At 39.6% G+C, this 22,877-nt stretch overlaps 1 protein-coding gene across 1 annotated transcript in view; it reads right to left on the minus strand.

The window, feature by feature from the left end:
• Positions 1 to 22,877, minus strand: part of LOC131571510 (putative uncharacterized protein ENSP00000383407) — a 37,324-nt gene that overhangs the window by 14,290 nt on the left and 157 nt on the right. Inside the window, exon 2 of the mRNA XM_058824258.1 lies at positions 8,577 to 8,713. Coding sequence (XP_058680241.1) covers positions 8,577 to 8,600 — 24 coding nt within the window. The 5' untranslated portion in view covers positions 8,601 to 8,713. The remainder of the gene's footprint in view (positions 1 to 8,576; positions 8,714 to 22,877) is intronic.

The raw sequence follows: 22,877 nt of genomic DNA on the forward strand, positions 1-22,877 counted from the left end.
GCCAGCACCCAGAATTTAACAGTTATGGTTTAGGTCCCCAAAATAATGATAATGGCTAGAATTAAAAATTCAATTTGCATTTAAATTTTTGAACTCTGGGTTTTAATGCACATGTAAGGTTCTTTTTATCCAATCACCAAGAATATAAACATTTTAATAGAAACTAAGATTTTCACATTTATCCCACAACTCCAAGAGATGGGATTATATGTACACACTGCCATTTCATAATTCAAGAGTTAAGTGAAAGCAGATGGCAAAACTAAAGGCACTCTAACTGATGATCCTAAATTTTAGATGTTGCCATTTTGATCTGCACTGAATATTTTCCCAATGAATTTTGATTACTAATTTTAACTGCATTAATTAAGGGATAAATCAAATTTATAGCAGCATGACTTACAGCAGAGCAACACCATTGAAATTAACATAGTATATTATTATTTAAAGGCATTTGTTCCTTTATGACAGAAGATAAACACAGATGTATGTTTGAAGTTATATTATTAATACATAAAGCTTTACAGGCAATATTTTTGACTGGTGGAGCAGCAGTTCAAAGACATGACTAATTTTTGCAAGCACAATGTTTATCAATGGATATTTATTTGCCTCAGTCTGCTAGATTCTTGATAAACTAGAATAAATATTTTGGGAGTAATATTTCATGGTGAACTTCTTGAAAATACTCAAGTTACATACTTGAGCCTATTCTAGAAACTAATGAGTTAATGCTTCCTGAGAAATTGGTGCCTAGTTTATGAAACACATGGAAGTGCTGAACATCCAGCTGAGCCTGGGTTTTGACAGCAACTGCATTTTTTTTTTATTACTGCATTTATTTTTTACCACTGTAAGTATTTTGCCATGTAGCAACGATGGTTCAGATGGTTCAGCCTCCCCATCTGAAGTTGTGGATGGAGCACTTCTAGACAAAAATGATGAGTTTAAAAACTTGTTACACACTTCCAGGGTTCTGCAATGTGAAATGCAACCACAGGGAAATGTGAAATGCTCCCTCAATAGGGAATAGAGCACAACTTTGATGAAGAGATTATTTAATGAAGAGAAGGAAGCATAAAAGAACTTGTGTGAAAGGGAGAGTGTAAGAGAGCTAAAAAGGGAGAGGAAAGATGGGACAAAGAACAGTGAAAGGAGAGAGTGGTGGGGGGAGGAAAAGGGTAAGAAAATACACCAAAAGTATACAGAAAAAGATGGGAGGAGAAGGGGGGAAGAGAGGAACGATAAGAGAGGGAGGAGAGGAGGAACTAGAGAAATGGAGAAAGACCGTGTGAGGATTGATGCTTGAAACAGGGAAAACATGAGAAAGAGCTCAGGCACAAAAAAGAGAGATCTTGTGTAAGCAAGATGGAACTCAAGAGTGTGAGAAAGCTTGAGTACATAAGAAAAAGCCAGTGTGCAGGAAAAACAGCAGGTCCATGTGAAAGATGAGGGCACAAGGAGTAGGATGTGCATGAAGAATTGCCAGGGCATGAGCAAGAGGAGGAGGCAAGTGGAGAACATGGGAAAGCACAGCTTCTGTGAGAAAGGAAAAGCAAGTGCACAAAGAGCCAGCACACAAAACAGGGAGCAAGGGGAGAAGAGAGAGAAAGGGATGGGGTAGCAAGGGAGAGACAGAATGTGTGAAAGAAGAGAAGCCATGAGTGAGAGCGGGAGAAGACAAGAAAAAAGAGCACGAGACAGAGATGTTGGATTGTGAAAAAAAAAAAGTGTATTTTATGGTTGGCATTTCACAAATATTAAAATGAATATTATATGTGTTGTTTTACAAAGTAATGCTGTATTAATTTTCTCAAGTAGTGTGTAAAATATAGTTTTAGGTTTTAACGAAATGTTAAAGCAGAAACTATGCTATGCAAGATTTTTTTTTAAAGATCTTTTTTTAAAGGACCCACAGAGAGATAGCAGCCACAGGACACCTAAATCTTTCAGAGAAAGAGAATTTATTGCTCCATTATCAGGAGAAACGAACTTCTTCCCACCTTGCGCATCTCTGAAGACGCCGTCAGTATTAAGAGGAAGAAGTTGACACTGACCAGACAGAATCCTGTGTTTGAATGGAATTTATGCATCATGTATGAGCTGTATGAATATGCAACAGGTTACTGTTTTTAAGGGTTAACCCTCTGTTAACGTGTGTTTTTTTTGGGGTTTATGTTGCCCAGAAAGAGGTACCCGGATGTCCGTAACTCTTTGTTTTTATTGTCTTATATTGTCCTAATCCAAATTGTCCAAATTGTTATTACTCTAATTTTATTGCTATTTCTATAACCATTTTATTACTATTAAACTTTTAAAATTTTACAAACAAGTGATTGGCTTTTTTTACATGGATGAGAAGTAAAGCTTTCCTGAGGAAGAGTGGACATAAGGGACTGGAAAGGTTGTGAGTGCAAGAGGAAGCACGGGAGTGTGTGGACAGTAAACACACGAGAAACAACAAGTGTAGGGGAAGAGCGAGCACATGAGAGAGGGAGGGCACCAAAAAGCTCAAATGCAGGGTAATGTGCAAGGGTGTGACAAAGGGAGGACATGGGCAAGAGAGCAAAAGTGTGAGAAAGGGTGTGACAAAACCCATGGTGTGTGAGGGCGTGGTTGCAGGAGACATTGCCAGCATGTGCAAGGAGGTGCTGGAAAGAGGGAGGTCACAAGAGAAGCAAAGCCACTCCCTCCAGAAAGGAGAAATAAAGAGAAATAAAGAGGGAGAAAGCACAAGGAGAAGGGCAGAGAAATGGAGTGAGAAAACAAGCACCAAGGTTTGAAAAGGGTTAAGCACAAGGTTGTGAGAAAGAGTGTGAGGGCACAAGAAAGGGAATGTAAGGGAAATCAAGGTGTGAGAAATGGAGGGAGCATGAGAAAGCATCCCTGCATGAAAGAAAGAGTGAGATGTGAGAAAGGATGTGTGTACAAGAGAAAAAGAAAGCAAATATGACAGTAAGGCAGAGCAAGCCCACATCAGAGGGAATGCTCACATAACAGAGAACACTCATGAGAAAAGAGGAGGGCACGGGAAGGAGATGGTGCAAGAAAGGGCAGGGTTGAAGGCAGGAGAGCACATAAAGGAAAGCAAAAAGGGCAGAGCAAGGGTGCAAGAAAAACAGCATCATGAGAAAGGGCAAGTGCTTGGGAAGGCAGTGTGCAAAGAAGCACCAGCATGCACAAGCAAGGCTACAAGAAAGTGCACATGTGAGAGAAAGGGAGAAAGACTGTGAGAAAGAGAGCATACTGGGAAATAAGGCATGCAAAAAATCAGCTAACACAAGGAAGCAAGAGTGGGGGCATGGGAAGAAGGGAATGGGAATAACATAGTGAAGAATGAGCAAGAGATGGTGTGCAAAAGAGAGATTGTTCAAGAAAGAGAAGGCATGTGCAAGAATTGCGTGTGAAGGCAGGAGACACAGTGAGAATGAGTTTGTGAGGGAAGGGGTGAGGTCACGAGAAAGGGGAAGACAGTGCAAGGCCAAAAGAAAGAGGGGTTGTGAGGACAGGGATAAGAATGAGCAGGACAGCTTGTGAGAAACAGTGAATATGTGAGAAATGGTGGGCAAGGAATCCTTGTGACAAACAGAGCTCTCAGGAAAGAAGGAGAAAGGGTGCAGGAAAGTGAGCACCAGGGCATGAGATTGAGTGGCCATGAAGTGTTAAGCAAGGGAGAAAGGGCATGGTGGTGCAGAAAAGAGAGTGAGGTCACGTGAAGAGAGAAAATGGGTGAGAGAGCAGAATCACAGGTTCTAGACAAAAAGGATGAGTTTAAAACCTTTCCAGGATTCTGCAACGTAAAATGAAACCCCTCTGCTTCTCCTCAATAGGGAATAATACATGGCATTGTTGAAGAAAGGGAGAAGCATGAAGAGAGCTCCTGTGAAAGGGAAGCATGAGAAATATATAATGGGAGAGAAAAGGCAAGGAACAGTAAAAGGAGAGAGTGGGAGAAGAATTAAAAGATAAGAAAGGGACGCAAAAGAAGATGGAATGGAGGCTTTTGTGGGCTCAGGTGAGTGCAGCCACAGGAAAGAGTGAGAACACATGACAGAGAGGGCAAGGATGTGAGAGGGGACAACCAGGAAAGCAAGTGCAATAAAGAAAACTCACACAAAAAAAGCACAGGAGTGAGAAGGATAGCACCCAAAAAAGAGAAAATACATCTTCAGTTTTCAAAATTGTTTTCTTTGCTTGCTGGTTATATACTTCATAAATGTATGTTTTCCTGGTAGTAATTGCCTTTCTTTGAGGGCAACTCAAAGTATTTAACTGAAACTTTCTTTCTCCCTTCTATTGTATTTTATCTTAGAGTTAAATCTACTTTTATACCAAAACCTGCCAAGTCAGTAAAGTTTTTTTCATTTCATACATTAATTCTTTTAGTAGTCCTGAGCATAGTCAACATCACAGAGGAAAATGAGAGACAGCAGAATAAAATATGAGCTTAATTCTGGAGTGGTTAGCACATTTCCTTTATCTTACACAGAATAAAAAAGCTTTCTGAAGCTCTTTGCTTCAGGAGTTTCATGGGATAAAATATCCAAAATATGCTAGTTCAGATCTAGAAGAAAATAATTGCCTGTAGCTCTTCCCTTTGCATGATATTATTATCATCATGGCATGTAGAGACTAGGTTCATCAAAAGGTAAAGAAGGAGAATTTAGTAATGCAGCCAGGTTATTTTCCATTTCAGGTTTAGGGGTGGAACCCTGTCTGTGGTGGGATGATAGCAATTCAGCTAAAAGGAACAAGGGCTACATAGAGATGATTACATGGGAAGCCCTACAAATTTCAACCACTTAGATCTCTTCTAATCATGCACCACTTTAGATTAAGGTCTTTCCACATTCAGCCAATCCTTCTTTGGTAAAACACATTTTTAAGTCCAGTCCATTCCTAAGTCCCATCATGTCCCACTAGTCAGAGCAGCATTAGCACCTTTCTATGGTTTCTTTAACACAGAGGCTCCAGCTATTTCACCATTTATCCACTACATCACTTATATTAATACTCATTCTCTCTGCATTTTGCACTATAGAAACATTAGCTTTTAGTGCCAAGGGCTTTTTCAGCTTATAACATTACATGTAATACATTTTACATTGTGCTGTCAGCACATCTTTAAAACAACAATCAAAATAAAACCTAACTAGTCCAATGCTACTGAAAATCACTAAGAGGATTAGACTTTCACTCAGTACTTAACTTTACATTTTCCTAGCAAAAGTGGTGGTTAGAAAGGCACCATATGTGAAAGGAATAGACAAATGAAAAGGATCTTCTTTGGCTTAAATTCTAAGAGCAGTGCTCAACTTGAATAACTGATGTGAACAACACTGTGATTAGGAGTGTCACAGCCTTTCTCTGCTGGCTTCTTACACAGGTTTCTGCTGTGCTTTCTTATGAAAACTTTACTGAAGGGCAGGGGCTGTGAGTATTAGTGAGGATAGGTTTAACAGGTACTGTTCCAGGTGAACTGGTGCTAACCCTAGTGTGTATATCCTTGATACTGGAGAGCCTACTTAGGAAAATAATGTGGGAAAAATTCGACCTTAACTAAAGGAATTTACAGCTCAGATATATAGTTAATTGATCAGATTTGTAGGATTCTGATATTTATTAGGCAGTGTATCAAAACAGGTGGTTTAGCAGCATAATTTCTTGCAATGCATACAAAAACAGGGTTTAAAGAGTATTGTTCTGATTCAATTGTCTGACATGCTAAACACCATGAGATGGAAAAGACACTGCAAATGTAGAGTCTAAGGTTGACCTTCTAACATATCTACAAAAAAAAAAAGGGACATTTACCCTGTTGATCATTTTGTAAACAGAAAAGGGACACAAGGTTTTGAAAGCAAGTGTAATTTGCATACAAATCTCTTGAGAACAAGGCAGTGAGTCTGATGAGATAAATAATCTCAGTTGAGAAACCAAATCATTCTAAAGTCAATTCAGGACACCAAGTAATGCTGGGGAAACACCCCATGCTGGAGCACTCATACCAGGAGATCAGAGGACTCCCAAGTGGTGACAGATTGGAGTAATTCCTGTTTGCCTCACTGGGAAGGGGACAATCCAGTTCAGGCTCCAAAGCCTCATCACAATTTTCTTGTGACTATTATGTGTTTCCAGCCTCCACATCACCACTTGGTGATAGACTGGCCCATAGCACTGTGTCTCATACTAGAACTATGTCTCAGTTTTATGGACAGATATGAAAGCAAATAAATTGAAATTCAGCAGTATGAACAGATGTTCCTCTAACAACCTGGTTGTTCCACCAATTTGGATTAGCCAGAAGTCTGTTTAAACAGAATATTATTGTCATTCTCTTAGGTTGTAGATTACTTCAATCACTATACTCCACTACAGGGTAGAAAGGTATTTAAAAAGCTATAAACCAGTGTATTTTAACAGTCTATGCATGTGCACACATAAGTACACATACACACAATCTTTGCAGTCTGAAGTCTTGCCAGTCAGTCTACATGAGATAAATACTTCCATGAGAATAATATTTCTTTTGTACAGCTCTTTTTGTTCTGTCTGTCAATAGTCTGAATTTCTCTTCCACAGTTTCAGGTTTAGCAGTTGCTCCAGATGTTCACTCAATGTAAATCAACCATGATTTCTATTCCTTGGTGGCTATTTGCATCTACTAAGCAACTCTCTCCCATAACACCTTTAAAAGTTGTCTTTGAATCCTAATTATGTTGTTGCTGTTCATTATTTCTGGCTTGACTCCATTGAAGGGAAAAATACACTTATATTGATAAATTTGTAGCCAGCCTTTCCATCGTCACAGGGTGACAGAGTAAAAGTGGCCCATGCACATACTTGGATCACCAGCTCATTTCCAAACTAGACAATCTGAATACTGAAAGCAACTGCCCCCTGTCACAGGCACAGGGAGGACTGCACAGGGCTTTTCCTTTTATGAAACCCATTAATAATCTATAAATTATCTTTAGATGTGGATAACTTGAGAGGTGTTTTGCTGGGTGAGCACAAGATTACCAAAGCAGACGGAATGGCTCCCGTGTAAAGCTTGTAAAGAAGGGAGGTTATCTTCTTAGCAGCAATCTTTAAACAGAACTAATTATTTCATTACAGAAACTACCATGGCACCAGCTTTCACTTGTCTGAACCATCCATTATCACAGCACTCATTGTCTCTCCCATAGAAACCCTGGGTGCTGCATATCTAGTCTAACAGGGAAACTGGAACCTCTCACCTACACAATCTACCTAACATTTTATCTAAATGTTGGTTTCTCTACCAATACAAGGCTCAACACCTTTTTTAAAAGTGAACTACTTAGAAAACAAGGAGCTGCTCCAACAGAACAGTAAAATATTGATAGAACAGTTCTTTCCCAGAGAACTTCTGAAATGAGTATTTTCAAGCTGTTACAGGCTGTACCACAAAGCCATTGTTAACTTTGTACAAATACATAGGCATTCACACTAAACTATGACCAAAATTGTCACTGAGTTCCCAGAGAATTATTTTTTGAGAGGTTCTTGTCATGGATTCCTGAAATACCACTGCATTTTACTTTAAGTACAAACCAGCTTTTAATCCTTATGATCTGGAAAACACCGGGACACTGCACTAAGATAGTATTAGCAGTCAGGAGCAACGATTTACACAAAGCAGTTGCCCTATTTGAGTTTGAATATTGATTTCTATTGTTCTTTCTAAATGTATGGGAAAGATATACTAAACATCAGGACAAAAGATGAAAAATGAGCAAACGGATCTACTGTGCTGGGTTAACACAGCAAATATACTCAGCTAATTACCATTACTAATACTGGGCATTGGTATTGGCAGATGGTTAAGCTCTTAAAACAAAAGCAGTTTCTGTGGATTTCCTATCCTGATTTACCTGTTCATTCTGAGCAGTTGCCTTGGGGCAAGGAAAGAGAAGGGAAAAAAAAAAAAAGAAAATTCCCCAAACCAACCAACCAAAGAAAACAAACAAACAGAAAGTGCAAAAAAGCAAAACCAACTAAAGAGGCTCTTAAATCAAGTCCTCCGTCTTTGTGCAAATATTGCCATGACTAATTTATTCCTGATTACCATCTTCTCATGTTTGGCTTAGAGAAAACTATTGCTTGAAAAGTTCTAGCAGTTCTCCCAAAATACTGAAAAAGGAAAAAAGGATACTATTATCTTGTTAAAGAAATCTCTCATGTAGAACAAATTATAACATACATATATTTAGTAATTTTATCTTACTTTGGAGGTGTTTTACTGTATTTGGATTAAATGCCTCATGACTAAATCTGCATATCTGTTTTTGCAATAGTCCCAGATAGTGGATGGCACATTTATTATATATTCTCTGCTTTATATTTTTACTGAATCATATTTTGCTACATGCAATTTCTTACACAAAACCTCCTTCGTCCAGGCTAGAGAGACTCACTGTTGTTATACAACTCTTGCACTGTTTGTGATTTAAACCCTTCATTACTTTCCATAAAAGCACACCCACCAGTTCAGTTTATAAACTCAGTAACCCACTAAAAAAAAAAAAAAAAACACGTCTGTTCACACTTACCAGAGAAAAACAGAAAAGATTCATGTTGGTGTTGAGATCCACTCCAGCACCCTAAAATTCTGCTCCACAAACTCCTGCCGCACAATGCGGTTCCTTCTTGCTCTCCCAGCTGTTTGTACATTTCTCCCTGGAGATTACTGCAAGATAAAATCCCTGCAATAATCCACTGGATTCAGAGCCCATTATCAAATGAGACAGGCTTCCCCAGGCCAATACAAACTGTTTTCTGAATTAAAGAGCAGTGTTTACTAGCAAAACAAAAGCACGGTCTGAATGATTTTCATGAACTCAGAAAATGCTCTCTTGCAGGCTGTTGTTTCCATTAAAGTTTATCATCTAAGAGAAATAAAACTTTTTCTATCTGAGACTACTGGCACATACAACTAACTCCAAGGCAGATCTTCTCAATTTACTGAGATTATGAAAAAACAGAAATTCTCATGAAATGCTGGTTTCCTATACACATGAATTAATATAAAAAAAATCAGTAATTATTAGTGGCTACATTATGAATGGAACCTTCTTACTTACAGATCTTGGGGAAAATAACCCCAACTTGTGAGTCACAAACAAATGATTGAAAACACCCACAACCAACCAATGAAAAATCAAGCAAAATCTCAAATTGTTCACCTGTGCTCTAAAACACAGTTACCAAACTACTGCCTAACATGTTGATTGCTTGATGACGAAGATTAGGATTAAACCAATTTTGCTGTTTGAAAACTTGGCAAATCTGGAAAGTAAAAAAAACATTGAGAGTGGCTAAAACTGATCCATGGGTTATAGTAAGAGGTATTTTAATGTATACAGACAAGCAAACAAAGAAGAAGGGATTGTAGAGAAAAACACTAGTCTATATCACTAACTGGTGTAAACCAGAAAAATTCCATCACCAATAGTGAAGTAGAACAGTCTAACAAAGAATTAATGCAGAAAAAGCACTGTCAGTCTCAATTTTTATAGATTATTAAATACCTGAAATTAGACAGTGTTGGGAATAATATTGCCCACCAACCCACAAATAACTTCCCATAAATTAATTTCTGACAGTTTTTATGTGAATGCTATGAAATTTGATTACATGAACAAGGAGCAATTGGTACTGAACAGAGAAGCTGAAATTCACCACTAACAGAGAGGCAGTGTCGTGTTGTGACCATGATCTTGATTTCTTTTCTTTGGGCCCACAGCTTCATATTTGTAAAGGACAGGTATCTCTTTCATCACCCCTACTTCTGACTTTTTCAGTTTTTTCTAGTAATTTTTTAGTCTGAACCTGCATGCCAGCAAATCTGAAATGTCTGTACTTTGGCAGGATAAATACATTTTAACATAAATTAGTTTCTGCCATGAGCAAAACCCAAACAAGGCTCACACAAACAAACACAGGATTTTAAAAGGATAAATCCTTAATTTACATGTTTCCAATTTGCTGTGAAGTATGTAGAAGTCTTCTTGAAGGCTTTTCCCAGGCCTCCTTTCCAGTTATAATTTCAGGTTGGTTTCACATATTAGTAAAGTAGGGATGGCTGTGAAGAGCTTTATGACAAACGTTACTGTTTGGAAGAAAATTGATGAGAGATTTCTCATTTACTTCTTCTATAAACTTGAGGAATAGTACCAGATTTTGTCAATTACCACCTAGTGACACAAAAATAGACATTTGAGAGACCAAGCTTGCCACAGATGGGCTTGCATTTGCTTTATGGCTCACTTGCTAGTTTTCTTGTGAGGGAGCAAGTACTAATCCTTCCTGTGCCTCAGGTTCTCCAGCTGGAAAAACTAAACTACCAGCAGAAACCTCATGTGCAGAGCACTATGAAAGTAATGACCAAAAGCACCCTTTCCAGCTACAGAGAATTAATTGCTTTTGTTTTTTTTTAATGCCTATTTACAGTAATAGCTATCTGGAAAACTCCAGAAAGACTGGAGTACTATATAAGTTACTATAGTAAAATGAAAATTAGTAACTCTGAATCTTCCATTCAGACTGATTTAATTTCTTCATTTTGGATTGTAGCTTTAGAAGTGATTTGGCTATATACTCTGAAATATTTAGGAGAAAGTTTCTTGATTTTATACTGCAGATCCTCAAGGAAAGAATAACTACAAGGGCAGACCTTAAACTAAAGCTATTAAGTTTTCATTTTGCTTATATTTATAGACATGCAGAACAGAGAAAAAATAAAGAATAACCATTAAAATAGAAAAAGCTGTACCTACAGCTACAGATACAAATATATGGCAAGGAAATTGTGTAGGAAGGCAAAAATGCACATATTACATGGTTTTAGATACTGTCAGTGGTAAAAAACTCTTCTTATGAAAAAGTAACACTTTAGATGTTTGTTATTCACTGATACAACTTTCTGTAAGGGTCAAGTTTGTTGATAGGCCTAAACTAGAGATGACATTAGACTACTAGATAAATCACAAACTGTAAGGAAACACCTACTAGAATAATTAAAATAAGAAGCAACAGATCATTATCAGGATGAATAATGTAAATAAAATACTCAGTAAGTTCATAATGCCGTTTGACACCACAGCTCTGTGGAAGGAATTTGAGTTGGGGAATAATTAAAAAACAGTAACTAAATAGATCAAATTTGAAAGTGGCATCAGTGTTGTAACCTCTAAGTATATTTTATCTGTTATAAATAGTGCATTTTTCTGCAGCAGTAGCATAACAAAACAGCAAACCCATTATAACAGGGGACAGGAAAAAGTTTTTTATCAAATAGTTGAACCTTCACTTTGCAGCTTTAATCTTACATTATGGTTAGCATTTAATTCTCTTTTGTCACTGCTCCATGATTTCTGTATGCTTGGGCTCTAAATCCTAAAAAAAAAAAGAAAAAAAACAAAAAAGGAAAAACAGAAAAAAAAAAGTCACACAAATTGAGACTTTCGTATATTGAGTTTTCTATCCTGCACAATGACAGACTTCATAGCTGACATCTCAAGGCATCCTTGGCCTTTTGAGGAGACTGGATTTCAGGTATGTGTTCCCAGTAAGTAGGAATCCATAATCTAACCTGGCATACAAGCAGGAAAGGTCAAGCTATGGTGCAGGTACTCTCAACTGAGCCCTAGCTCCAGGCTCCCCTTCTAATGACAGCCACTCTACTGGTGCAGCTTCATCTGCCACTGGGAGAACTCAGCTGGGCTGTGTGGTTCACAGATTTCTTTGTGTGATGGACAAAGATAAAAAAAATGTATTAGTAGTTGTTAACTTGGACGCATTTCAGTAAATATGGAAATAATTTTTGCTCCTATTTTCTTCCTCCTCCAGTTTTTACTCTTACAGCATATCAATCCTTAATTAAATTTACATCTAGTTGTCTTCTGATCATCATTTATTTGTCATCTGAATGTTTTCATACAGGCTGAAAACCAAAAGCAACAATGCTACTGCCTGATATAGTCTGAGTGTTAAACACGCAACTTCTTGTAGGCTGAGTGGCCACATTTCTCTAGTCACTCCATGTAAAAGGCTGAATTATTACTTTAATATCATTTCAAAGTAAACACAGCGCATTGCTATTATCTTGGTGGAAAGTGGAAGTTCAGAAATGAAGTCAGAGGCTTCCCTCTTGCTGTCCCATTTCTTTGGAGAGAAAAACTTTCAGCACTTCCTTGGAGCCAATGCCTACTCCAGACCCCACTTATTCCCTGACACATGAGGGCAATCACACTGGTGCACACTGCATAAAACCCCTGTCTCCTTTCAGGTGCTCCTGCTCATTTCCAACAGGCAGGTGACAAAGCAGTTCTGTGCAGAGCTGTGTGACCCACAACCCATGGCCAAGAGCTCCATGAGAAATCCCTGTCTGAACCTGGGAGACTTCTGCTGTAACACAAGTTAAACATTTCCTGCCATGCACATGCCCTCAAGACACTCTAAATGGTAGAAAGCTCCATTTCAGACCACAAACACAATAGAGTCTCTAAGACAGAGCTACTAACATTTGATATTCCTGAATCAGATGTTCCAATCAGTGGCTCTAAATTACATCTACTTAATAGTTTGGAAAGGACCCATGAAGTACCAACTAAAAATCTAATTCCTTAAACGGTATTGATTTTTTTTTTTTCTTTTAGAATCTCCTTCAATTTAGAGGCAGCTTCTTCATTTCCTCCTTTTACATTCAGCAGCTAATTAAAAATTGGTAAGGAAAAAGCTTCACAATCCTCCTCAACTCTGCCAAATTGCAACAGTCTGCTCCTCCTCTGAGAAGAAAACCTTACAGACGCAGGGATCAATTCAATACAGCAGCTTTTACACCTTTGCAACAAGGATTTTCAGCAGAGTTTAGCTCAGTTAGATTCTATTTTAATCTTACTCAACATAAAATGCTCTAACATTTACTTCACCCCAGAAAAATCAGGCAAATAAAGACAAGAAGAGCCAATATTCCCTAACTCAAAATCAAATAGGCAAGTAAAATGCTTTCACAGTTTCCAGGATCCAAAGGAAGCTCTGTGCATAATAAAGTCACTGGCAAAAGTCCCACCAAATTCTCTGTAATCAGAATTTCACGCACCTTCTCCTGCTAACTGATCACATTTAATCACAGCATCACAAAAGCCTAAGGTGTTTTCCATGTGATTCATTGTAACATTCAGCTATTCCTTGAGGCTAACCTTCTTTTCAGGTTAAATAACCACATTGTTCTTTCCCTTGTTCCAAAAGATTTAATTTTGTTTTTCAGAGCATTTATATTTTAATGAAAGGAAAAACTGCATCTCTGTTCTAGAGATGAAATGCATATTTCCTAAACAGGAGGGCCAAATCCCCTGCTCTATAATTTACAGAAACTCAATGAATCACCCCCACACATTCTTTATTGCTATCTAGCACTATACTGCAATTTAGAGTGAAAACTGCTAACTTCTATCATCAGGTCAATTTATGTATTATCAGACAAAACTGATGTCTACAGTGAATTATGGGTATAGGAGTCATTATCTTCCCAGAGCACCTTGAAAACGAGATGTCTAATCTCAGTAATGTAAGTTTCCTGGTTAAATAAATCCCTCGTGTTTAGTAATTCTATGCATTTATAGAAAAGATGTCACCCCCCACACACCTCCTCAGACTTTAAAAAAACATTTTAAATCCTCAAGGGGATTTGAATCTTCACTAAACAGAATTGATTTCTGTACTTACTACTTAGTATTCTTAATCACACAGTTCACGCATTTTTGTTATGTAATGGACTGGGAAATTCGAAGAACTGGCCTGTTTTGCAAACATTTAGTTTTCCATCACCCTACTTACCTTTTACTTTGATGGATTTTTTTTTTTTTTTAATATCAAGATGACAGCACCCTGCTGGAAAGAGCTCCAAACAATCAGTGCTGCCATTTAAGTCTGAAGCCACCCAGGCCTGGTGGGAGCAGTTGGAACAGAATTTGGAAAGGCTAGCAGAGTTTTTCCAATCCACTCTGCAAGAAAGATTACCTCTCCACTCTTGCCTATGAGAATTCAGGTTAAGGCCTGTAGTCATCTATTTCTTCCTTGAGAGCATGATCCAGAGCTAAATGAAGCCAAGAAGAATCCATCTATTGATCTTAGCATTTCTGGCAATTTAATTCAGGGTTCCCCTAGCAATTTATACATTATGTAGGACACAGCCTGAGGGTGGGGGGGCAGGACAGTGGGACTGAGTTCACCCTCAGCAGATTTGCTGAGGAAATCAAGATGTGGGGAGCTGTGAACACGCGGGAGGGAAGGGATGCCATCCACATGGGCCTTGGCCAGCTCAAGTGGTGAATCTGTGTGAACCTCATGAAATTCAACAAAACCAAAAGGTTCTACACCTGGATCGAGGTAATCCCAAGCACAAAGACAGGCTGGGAGGAGAATGGACCCAGAGCAGCCCTGGGAGAAGGCCCTGGGGGTGCTGTGGGTGAGAGGCTGGCCCTGGCCTGGCCATTGGGAGCCCAGAGCCCCCCGTGTGCTGGGCTCACCCAGAGCCCGTGGGCAGCAGGGCAGGGAGGGGATTCTGCCCCTCTGCCCCCTGTGCTGAGAGCCCACCTGCAGGGCTGCATCCAGCTCTGGGCTCCCAGCACAGCAAGGACAGGGACCTGCTGCAGCCAGCCCAGAGCAGGCACCGAGGGCATCTGAGGGATGGAGCAGCTCTGCTGGGAAGAAAGGCTGGGAGAACTGGGGTTGTTCTGCCTAGAGAAGAAAAAGTTCTGAGGAGACCTTAGAGCACCTTCCAGTACCTGAAGGGAGCCTACAGACAGGCAGAGAGATTACAAGAGCCTAGAATGACAGGACAAGGGGAAATGGCTTCAAACTAACAGAGAGTAGGTTTAAAGTCACTGTTAGGAAGAAAATCTTCCCTGTGAGGGTGGTGAGGCTCTGGCACAGATTGCCCAGAAGAAACTATGGCTGCCCCATCCCTGAGAGTGTTCAAGGCCAGGCTGGATGGGGCCCTGAGCAACCTGGGATAGGGGAAAGTACCCCTGCCCATGGCAGAGGGGTTGCAAGGAGATGATCCCTTCCAACCCAAACCACTCTGTGATTCTATGATTATGAGTCTATCCTAACTTGCCCCCAGTCTATCCTAACTTTCCCCCAGTTCCTGTGGCCACAGACACCTATTCCTGTTCCCAAGCACTGCCTTATCCTCAGGACATAGCCACAGATGGCTGCTGACAGCACCACGCTCTGAGAGAAACAGGAGCCAGCTGCTTCTCACAGCCCACCCTCCACCCCTACATCTCCAGGAGTAGCCTCTCAGCACAATGTACTATTTTGTCCATACCACCCTATTTTCTGCTGTTTTTAGGGCTGGACCTGGCTTTTAGCCAGCCAGTTCAGCTTGCATCTGCCTAAATTTGTACACCCAACACAAAATTATTCTTCTGTCCTCAGGAATCTTCCCCAACACTCTTTAACACGCTCATCAAATCAGGAGGAACTCACTAGCAGACAGTGAGGCTGCAGCAGTATCTAAAATAAAAGTAAATAAATAAAGCCTAACAATTATACTGGTAAGCTCCTGTCTCATGTTCTCATTTTCTTATTAGGTTTCTGTGAGACTCCCCATTTTGGAAACCAAATTAGCAACTCAGAAATTCTCCACTTAGTTTTCACTTACCTATCCCATGGATTCTTAGCTGATTTAGATATGTATTCTTTTATATATTGTTCCCAACAAATTCTGCTGTACAAGAAACACATTTTGATCACACCAATTCTAACGTAGATTCAGGAGCTGTATAAAACCATTTTTTGATAAAAAAGACAATTCCTCGATACAGTTTGAGAAGATCAGCAGTCTATAGCAGTTCTACATTAAAGAGTACAACAATGCAACAGTTGCTGTTGTGTCAAATAAAGCTTTTCTCTAACACTCTGCAACTTGGGAATCAAACTCTACTCAGAAAAATCCATTGAGATTCCAATATTCTAAACGACTTCTGAAGTGCAAGTAATAATGCATCCAAGAAGTACCAAATTTGCTTGGAAGACAACAGTCCAAACACTGAAGGGCTGCAAATATAGTCGTGAGCTGGAATAGCCCACATAAAATAGTTCACGCTTCAGCAAGTAATGAATGCTGCCCACAGAGCACTTCTTCCCATCTTGCTGTTTTACTCAGCTTAACAGCTCCACGCTGTTTGGATGGAACATTGATATTCATGGAATTTGCTCTGGATAGATCCTGAGCTGGTGGCTATCAGCAAAGCTTGATATTTCTCCTCTGGGCTGTGCCAGCTGATCTGGTGTCCCCAAGCAGTCACACCCGGGTAGCTAATCCTTAGGACAGGGCTGCTTTTTAGAGGCAAGGAGGCATCAACTGACACAGTGGCAATTTGAGCTGTTTACATCCCTGTGCATGTGATTGCAGAGCCTCCAGCTTGGAGTGTCCTCTTTTTTGACTATCCACAACCCTGCTACACTGTCTTACTGCCTCCCCATGTGTTATAGCACTTGCCATCACTTCTACAAACATACTGTGCCATGTGAGAGATAAACTGTATTTGCCTTTTATGGCCCCTTTAAAAAATGGCAGTTCTCATGCCCAATGGCAACTCATGACTTCATGTACCTCCAAAACAGGACCCATCTGTACCAGCTATTGCAGGCTATTATTAAGATAATCAAATATGCAGAAGATCCATATTTGGGGAAGAAGTTCTTACACTACTGTCAGGACATGTTGTAAGAACAACACATGGCTGGTGTGTTCTAAAATATTTAGGGAAAACAAAATTTAAATTTGATTATCACATCCCATCAGTAAAAAAAAAAAAAAAAAAAAAAATCCATCGGCTACACACTGTCTGCACCAGTCACATTAAACCAGGCTTATACAGTGGGAACAGTAGATGCCATCTGCAGCCCTAGAATAATCTTGGCTGCACACCAGCACATATTCATTTCTGTGGAGAACAGCCTTGCTTGCTATAGCTGAGTCCTCATGGTACCTCAGATGGCCAAATTGTCTCAGAGCTAGTAACTGGATATTATCACTCTTTTCATCATCCTGGTTAAACAAGATGCTTGGAATTGGCAGTTCCAGAAACTTTATAAAGGTTGAGCAGGGTAACCTTTCTTGCCCCCATGCCCTGATTTAGCAGAACATGATTACCTCAGGCAACTGACGAAAAGCCTGTGATGGATAACTTAAACTGGAACATACATTAAAAAAAAAAAGTATACAAAAACCATCAAACAATACAACAAAAAACCTGCTGCTGAGGAAATGTCAGTATTTTTCTACATTAAGTAGAACAGTCTTTCAGCAGGACAATTATCACTCTAATGAATTACAGATGGATTGAGAGGGGAAACAGGGAAAAAACCCAAGGCAGTATTTCTGTATTTAAATAGGAATTTCTACCTGGATAGGCCAACTTCTTTTAATTTATGAGAGCAAGGAACAGTTGGGACAGTTCTTGAGGCATCCAGCAATCTGCAAAAAGGGTGTGGACAACTGGCACAGTTACAGTTCAAAGGCTTGTACATCAAAGAGGGACCCATTCCCCTGTGACTCTCCCTGCTCTTATTTCACTCAAATTCTTCAAAGTGGGATTCAGTGGGATAGATTACTGGGTTTTTTTATCCTGGATAAGCATGGAATAGCCAAGATTTACTCTAACTCTATTGAATCCACATGTAGCTCAAAAACCCTGCTACCCTAAAACCACCAAAAGTCAAACACTGCTGTATGCAGAAAGAAATGTTCACAAATAAACTCCAAATATCCATCAGGAAAAGCTTATTGAATCACACAGGTATTGGTTTAGTGCTACAAACATCTAGAAGCAGTTTTACCCAGGATAGTGGGTGGGAGGGACTCCAGAGGTTGCCCTGCTGGCCATCCTCTCCCACCTTCATTACAAGCACTCACATGGTACCAGTAGCATCAGATCTAAAACTTGACAATCTTTAGCAGAGTTATCCTTTCAGCAGCCCCATGGCAGGGAATGTAGCACTACACCAATGTTGTCATACAGCTGAGTTTATTGTCTGTACTACTAAAAACCAAAATCGTATACATGTCACCTAGCAGTCAGTGATGAAGGAATGTCTGAAGTCAAAATGCTGATTTTCAAATCTGTGGTTTCAGTTGCTTCCTCACTCTTAAGATGCTTAGTGATACTTAGAAATGTAAAGTCTATCTGTGCAAAAATTCAGACACTCTAGATTTCTTGACAATATTTAGCAGCTAGACAGCTACCCTACATTTAAGCTAAATCAGGATCTCTAATTTATGCATTCATGTTCCTATGGTATCTCTGCAATTAATCTGACTGCTTTCTTCAGAGCAGCCTTACCCAAGCAATCTTTGCAGAGAATAAGGGTAGAGGAGTGGACAGAACTCTACCCTTCCTGCTGCAACCCACCAGTCACAGCATCCCTTATCTCTAGGGTTCAAATTTTCTTCTTGCTTTCTGTTCCCTTCATGTGATTCCACCACACCAGGTGACTTTCTCCTTCTCCAGAGCCTTGAATCAGCTGTTCTGCTTTATGCAGATTAATTAGACACCAGTGGAGCTAAGGAGAGGTGTGTATAAATGTGTAAGAGCTTGAGCATGACTTTTTGGCCTGGTTGCCAGAGCAGTCATCACTTGACAGAGGATACAAGTGAATTCCCCAGTCAGAGCTCCAATAACAAATATTGATTTCACTCAAGCAGAAATGAAAATTGTTGCAGCAAGTAAAATAGAATGTTTTGGAGGACTGGCTATGTGTGCTCAGGAAGAAATCAGAAGAAAACCAAAATTTGAACCACAAACCAGATTTGTGTACTAAGCATCCAGCAAAGATACTTGTTCATCCTCTGAATGAAACTGGAAACAGTCTAATTCTGCAGTTAGTTTGTAAACTGTGCAGTATATTTAGTACAATTGCCAATCTTTTTTTCTTTATTACTTTTATGTGACCTCTTGAGGAGCAAAGGCTGGCATGCATCTTACTGTGTCATCTCCCTCTGCTCACCACTGCATTCCTTCCTCCAGGAGGGAAACAGTGAGGGTGAGGAAGGAGCCATTCCAAAAAGACAGTGGCAAAGCCAAATGCTATGGGCTGATTTTTAGTAGCTTGCTGCTGTGTGTAGCACTAACCACAGGCTTAGTGCTACACACAATCAGTCCATTTTGTCACCAGTGTCTTGCTGGAAAAACCCAGTTGGATTGAGTTGGACACAGGGAATCTTATTTAAAAGAAAATGATGGCACCATATGAAAACTGAATAGGAGAAGATAAATGGGTGTGCACATATCCTAGCCTGGAAACTTCCACTGCTTCTGCAAGTGGTGTCAGCCACAGCCACAAGTTTGGCTGGGTGTAGTTTACACTTCCTTAAAAAAAGCATATTATTTATCTCACAGACACCAAGAAAGGCATAATATATTATTAAGGGATTAGGTAGTCAAAAAGAAAAAAACACAATGTGAGGGCTGGAATTACATTTCTGAATATGACTAATAAAAATTTCAGACACTGCTGGAGATGGGATACTCATCTGTTCTTCACCAAACATCTGAGTGCAATGTGTGATCTGCTTGTGTGATCTTAAGTACTCTGGAGATGTTTTCCCATTTTCAAATGGTATCCTACATCTCCATGTTACCTGTGGGTTTTGTACTAATTGTAGTAGCAGAAGATAAAGCCCAGCCTACAAAAAGAAACTGGGAGCAGACATTAATAGAACAAAAGCTAGGAGAAGAGAAATAGATCTGCAGCAAGAGTTTTCAGTGGAAACTGAGACAAAAATACCATGTAAAAAGAGATTCAATGCAGGTCAAGGCTTTCATGCAGAAATCCTGCAGAATTTGACAGAAAGATGTAATGGAAAAATTTTCAATCAACTTACCACTTTCAGGATTATATGCATTCTCTTGAGGCAGAGAAATCTTTGTGCATACCTATCTATCTAAATACGTATGTGCATATATATACACATACCCTGGGTTCCATAAACTGGTTTGTGACAACATCTAGAAAACCTGCAAGTACAGACCTTTTCTTTCTTTCTTTAAATTAAAATACACATGTCATATTAATGGGCTTCTGTTTACAAACTTAAGAACTACTCTGCAATGACATCTTTACAGAAAAAACACAATACCCTTGCCACTTGAGCATTACAACTTTGGATTTGTAGAAACTCAAAAATCATTGAAAAACTACTGCAGTCATAAAATTCTGCTAATTCCAAATGCACAGATTAAGCAGAAGTGTCTAGAAAAATTGCCAAAGTATCCAAGTGAAAACAAACATGAGGGATATATAATTACAAGGGACAACAAAACTTTGGTTGTTATCTCTTGCATGTGTTGGTATTATCAGCTGAATCTTTGGGTAGCTCTGATCCAAAGGCTGCTAAATGTTAATGAGTGTATTCCTTCTGATTTTAATAAGTTCTCAACTAAATCCTAAACCATTTTAGTTGTGTGATGTGAAGAATGGTGTATGAACATAAACTTTGCATGGCATTAAGTATTAAAACTAGTGTCTCATTATTCTTTATTTTTAATGTAGCAAAAATAGCCTTTTCAGAAACAAGGACTCCAGATAAATTTTTCAGCAGTGCTTTTCTTGAGTCCACGCACTTAGGCTTTGGCTTAGATGTAAGGTGAAGCAATTAATTTCCTCTGTTTGGCAGGTGAACAAAACTCTTGCAATGCAACTTTGACTTTCATTTTAGTTGCAGTCTGTTATTGCTAATGAAAAAAAATTCTTCCTAGTTTTTCTACTGTATCAGCTGGATAAATTGTTAACACTTAAGAACTCCCCAGGCAGTAATGAATGACACAGTTTTCTGTGTTATCCCAGATAAAGTTTAGGATATGGAAAGCAGCTTAATCCTCTTTCTATACTCTCCCATCTGTGCTTTAGAGGCACCACAGTAAATTACTACATACTGAAGCACTGCTTCAGATGCAATTTCATATTTTCAAAGCTGAGATAATTTTACTCCACAGTGTATTTTTAATCTTGGTAAAAAATAAGTAAAATGTCTAAGGAAGCCAGGTCAGATAAAACTCTTGAATTTAAGAGATGGATGGTAGTTTTCAAAGTAAAACTTTTATAAGGGTTACTTAGAATACAGAATTAAACCAAACAAATTACTTTGTTTACAGAAAATTTGCAATGTGAAGTGTTAAGATTTAACTCAATTGTAATCTGCTGTTAATTATAAGACAGGAATAGTAGCTGACAAATATGGCTTGAGGCACTCTTTATTGTAACTTAAACACGCTATTGCCTGTGTCTAATGTCTTTGATCCTGCTTTCACTTTGCAGAATGATTTTACTTGGTACACTTTTGCCATTAACCTGCTCAGTCACAGTTAGGGCTCATTTCTTTCTCCATGAGGAAAGCTTAAGTTTTGTGTTGGATTTCTCCATGTTTTATCAGATGTGCCTTTTGCTGCTGTCTAATCATTAAGGATAAAGGGACTGATTTACTATCTATTGGAGTAAATTGACTGACTCAGTTCAGAGGCTGAGCATAAGCAGCTGCTCCAAGTCTAGAAGTGAATGCAGTGAGAGATATTTTATAAACTTCTCTATCTTGCTTTTTTCTCTATCCACATAAAACACCACACTTAGTAAAACTGAAAAAATCTAGTCAGTTCAGTGTCTTGCTCAGGTCACCATATGGTTGTAGAACAGCTGGTTCATGTTAAACCTCCACAAAATTGAGATTATACTTAGAAGAAGCAGCAGATACTTTGAAGAATCTGCAGCCACAGTGCAGCATCTAAAGCAGCCTGCCACAAATCATCACTCTGATAGAGAAAGAGTTCCTCTGTAACCCTTTGTTACTTTGAGTTTCAAAAGATCATCTTACTCCGTCTCCTATGTCCTGGGACTAACCTGAAGAAGAGAGGCCATCCCACCTGGTGACCTAAACCCAGCTAAGCAAACATCTGCCACCCTACAACCGGATTATGGCAATCCGGCACTTTCGCTAAAACCTGTCAATTGCTTCTAAGACCAAAAGATGTCAGACCTGAGTTTAATCTCCTAATTCTGGGTGGGGAAAAGGGACCGTGGATTTTTCTGTGGGGGCAGGCAATCCAGCTCTGCAGAGAGTACCTTGCTGACATTGAAACAACGCTGCTTCCCCCTGCCTATGCCCAGAAGAAACTCCTATTTTTGTTCTATTTTCTTTAGCCCCATGCCAAGTGCTGGCTGCTGGGATTGCAGGGGAACGGGGCCCCATCTCCGTCACCTGACCCACACACATCTGCTCCTCCAGCGTGGTGTGGGGTGGGTGGTGAGCAAAGGGCACCTGAGTGGGCAAACCTGGATTTGTGCTCACCAGTGGGAGAAGTGACACATGGAGTCAAAAGCAGCTTGGTAATGATGAAGAGCTACCCATCGGGGCTAAATTGTAATTGTATATTGTTGAAGTAATAGTGAAGTGGCACAGCTATGCTACTGTAAAGATGGAAATTTCAGCAAGCCCTTGAGAAAATAACAATACCTGAATATAAGGCATTCGTGTGGTCTTAACTTGGCCCCTTTGGGTACCTGGTGTGACGTTATCAATAAAGACAGTAATGCAAGGGATCATGTAGGAGAAGCAGGGACAGGGTCTAAACCCTGCCTCTGGGAGGGAAGGAAAGCTCACTTCACAGGTGGTGCCTCAAGAGGCAGGAGAATGGGTTACCTTGAGCCTGAGAAGGTTGAGGGACCTGCTGGCAACATCCTCCCCCCACTTCCCTCCTTTCTCCCTACACTTTCCTTGGGAACCCCAAACCAGCCCCAGGGTCTGCCTCCCACACAACCCTGATCCCCAGGGACAGCATTCAGCCCCC

This window comes from Ammospiza caudacuta, chromosome 2, assembly GCF_027887145.1.
Source record: "Ammospiza caudacuta isolate bAmmCau1 chromosome 2, bAmmCau1.pri, whole genome shotgun sequence".
Classification (NCBI taxonomy): domain Eukaryota; kingdom Metazoa; phylum Chordata; class Aves; order Passeriformes; family Passerellidae; genus Ammospiza; species Ammospiza caudacuta.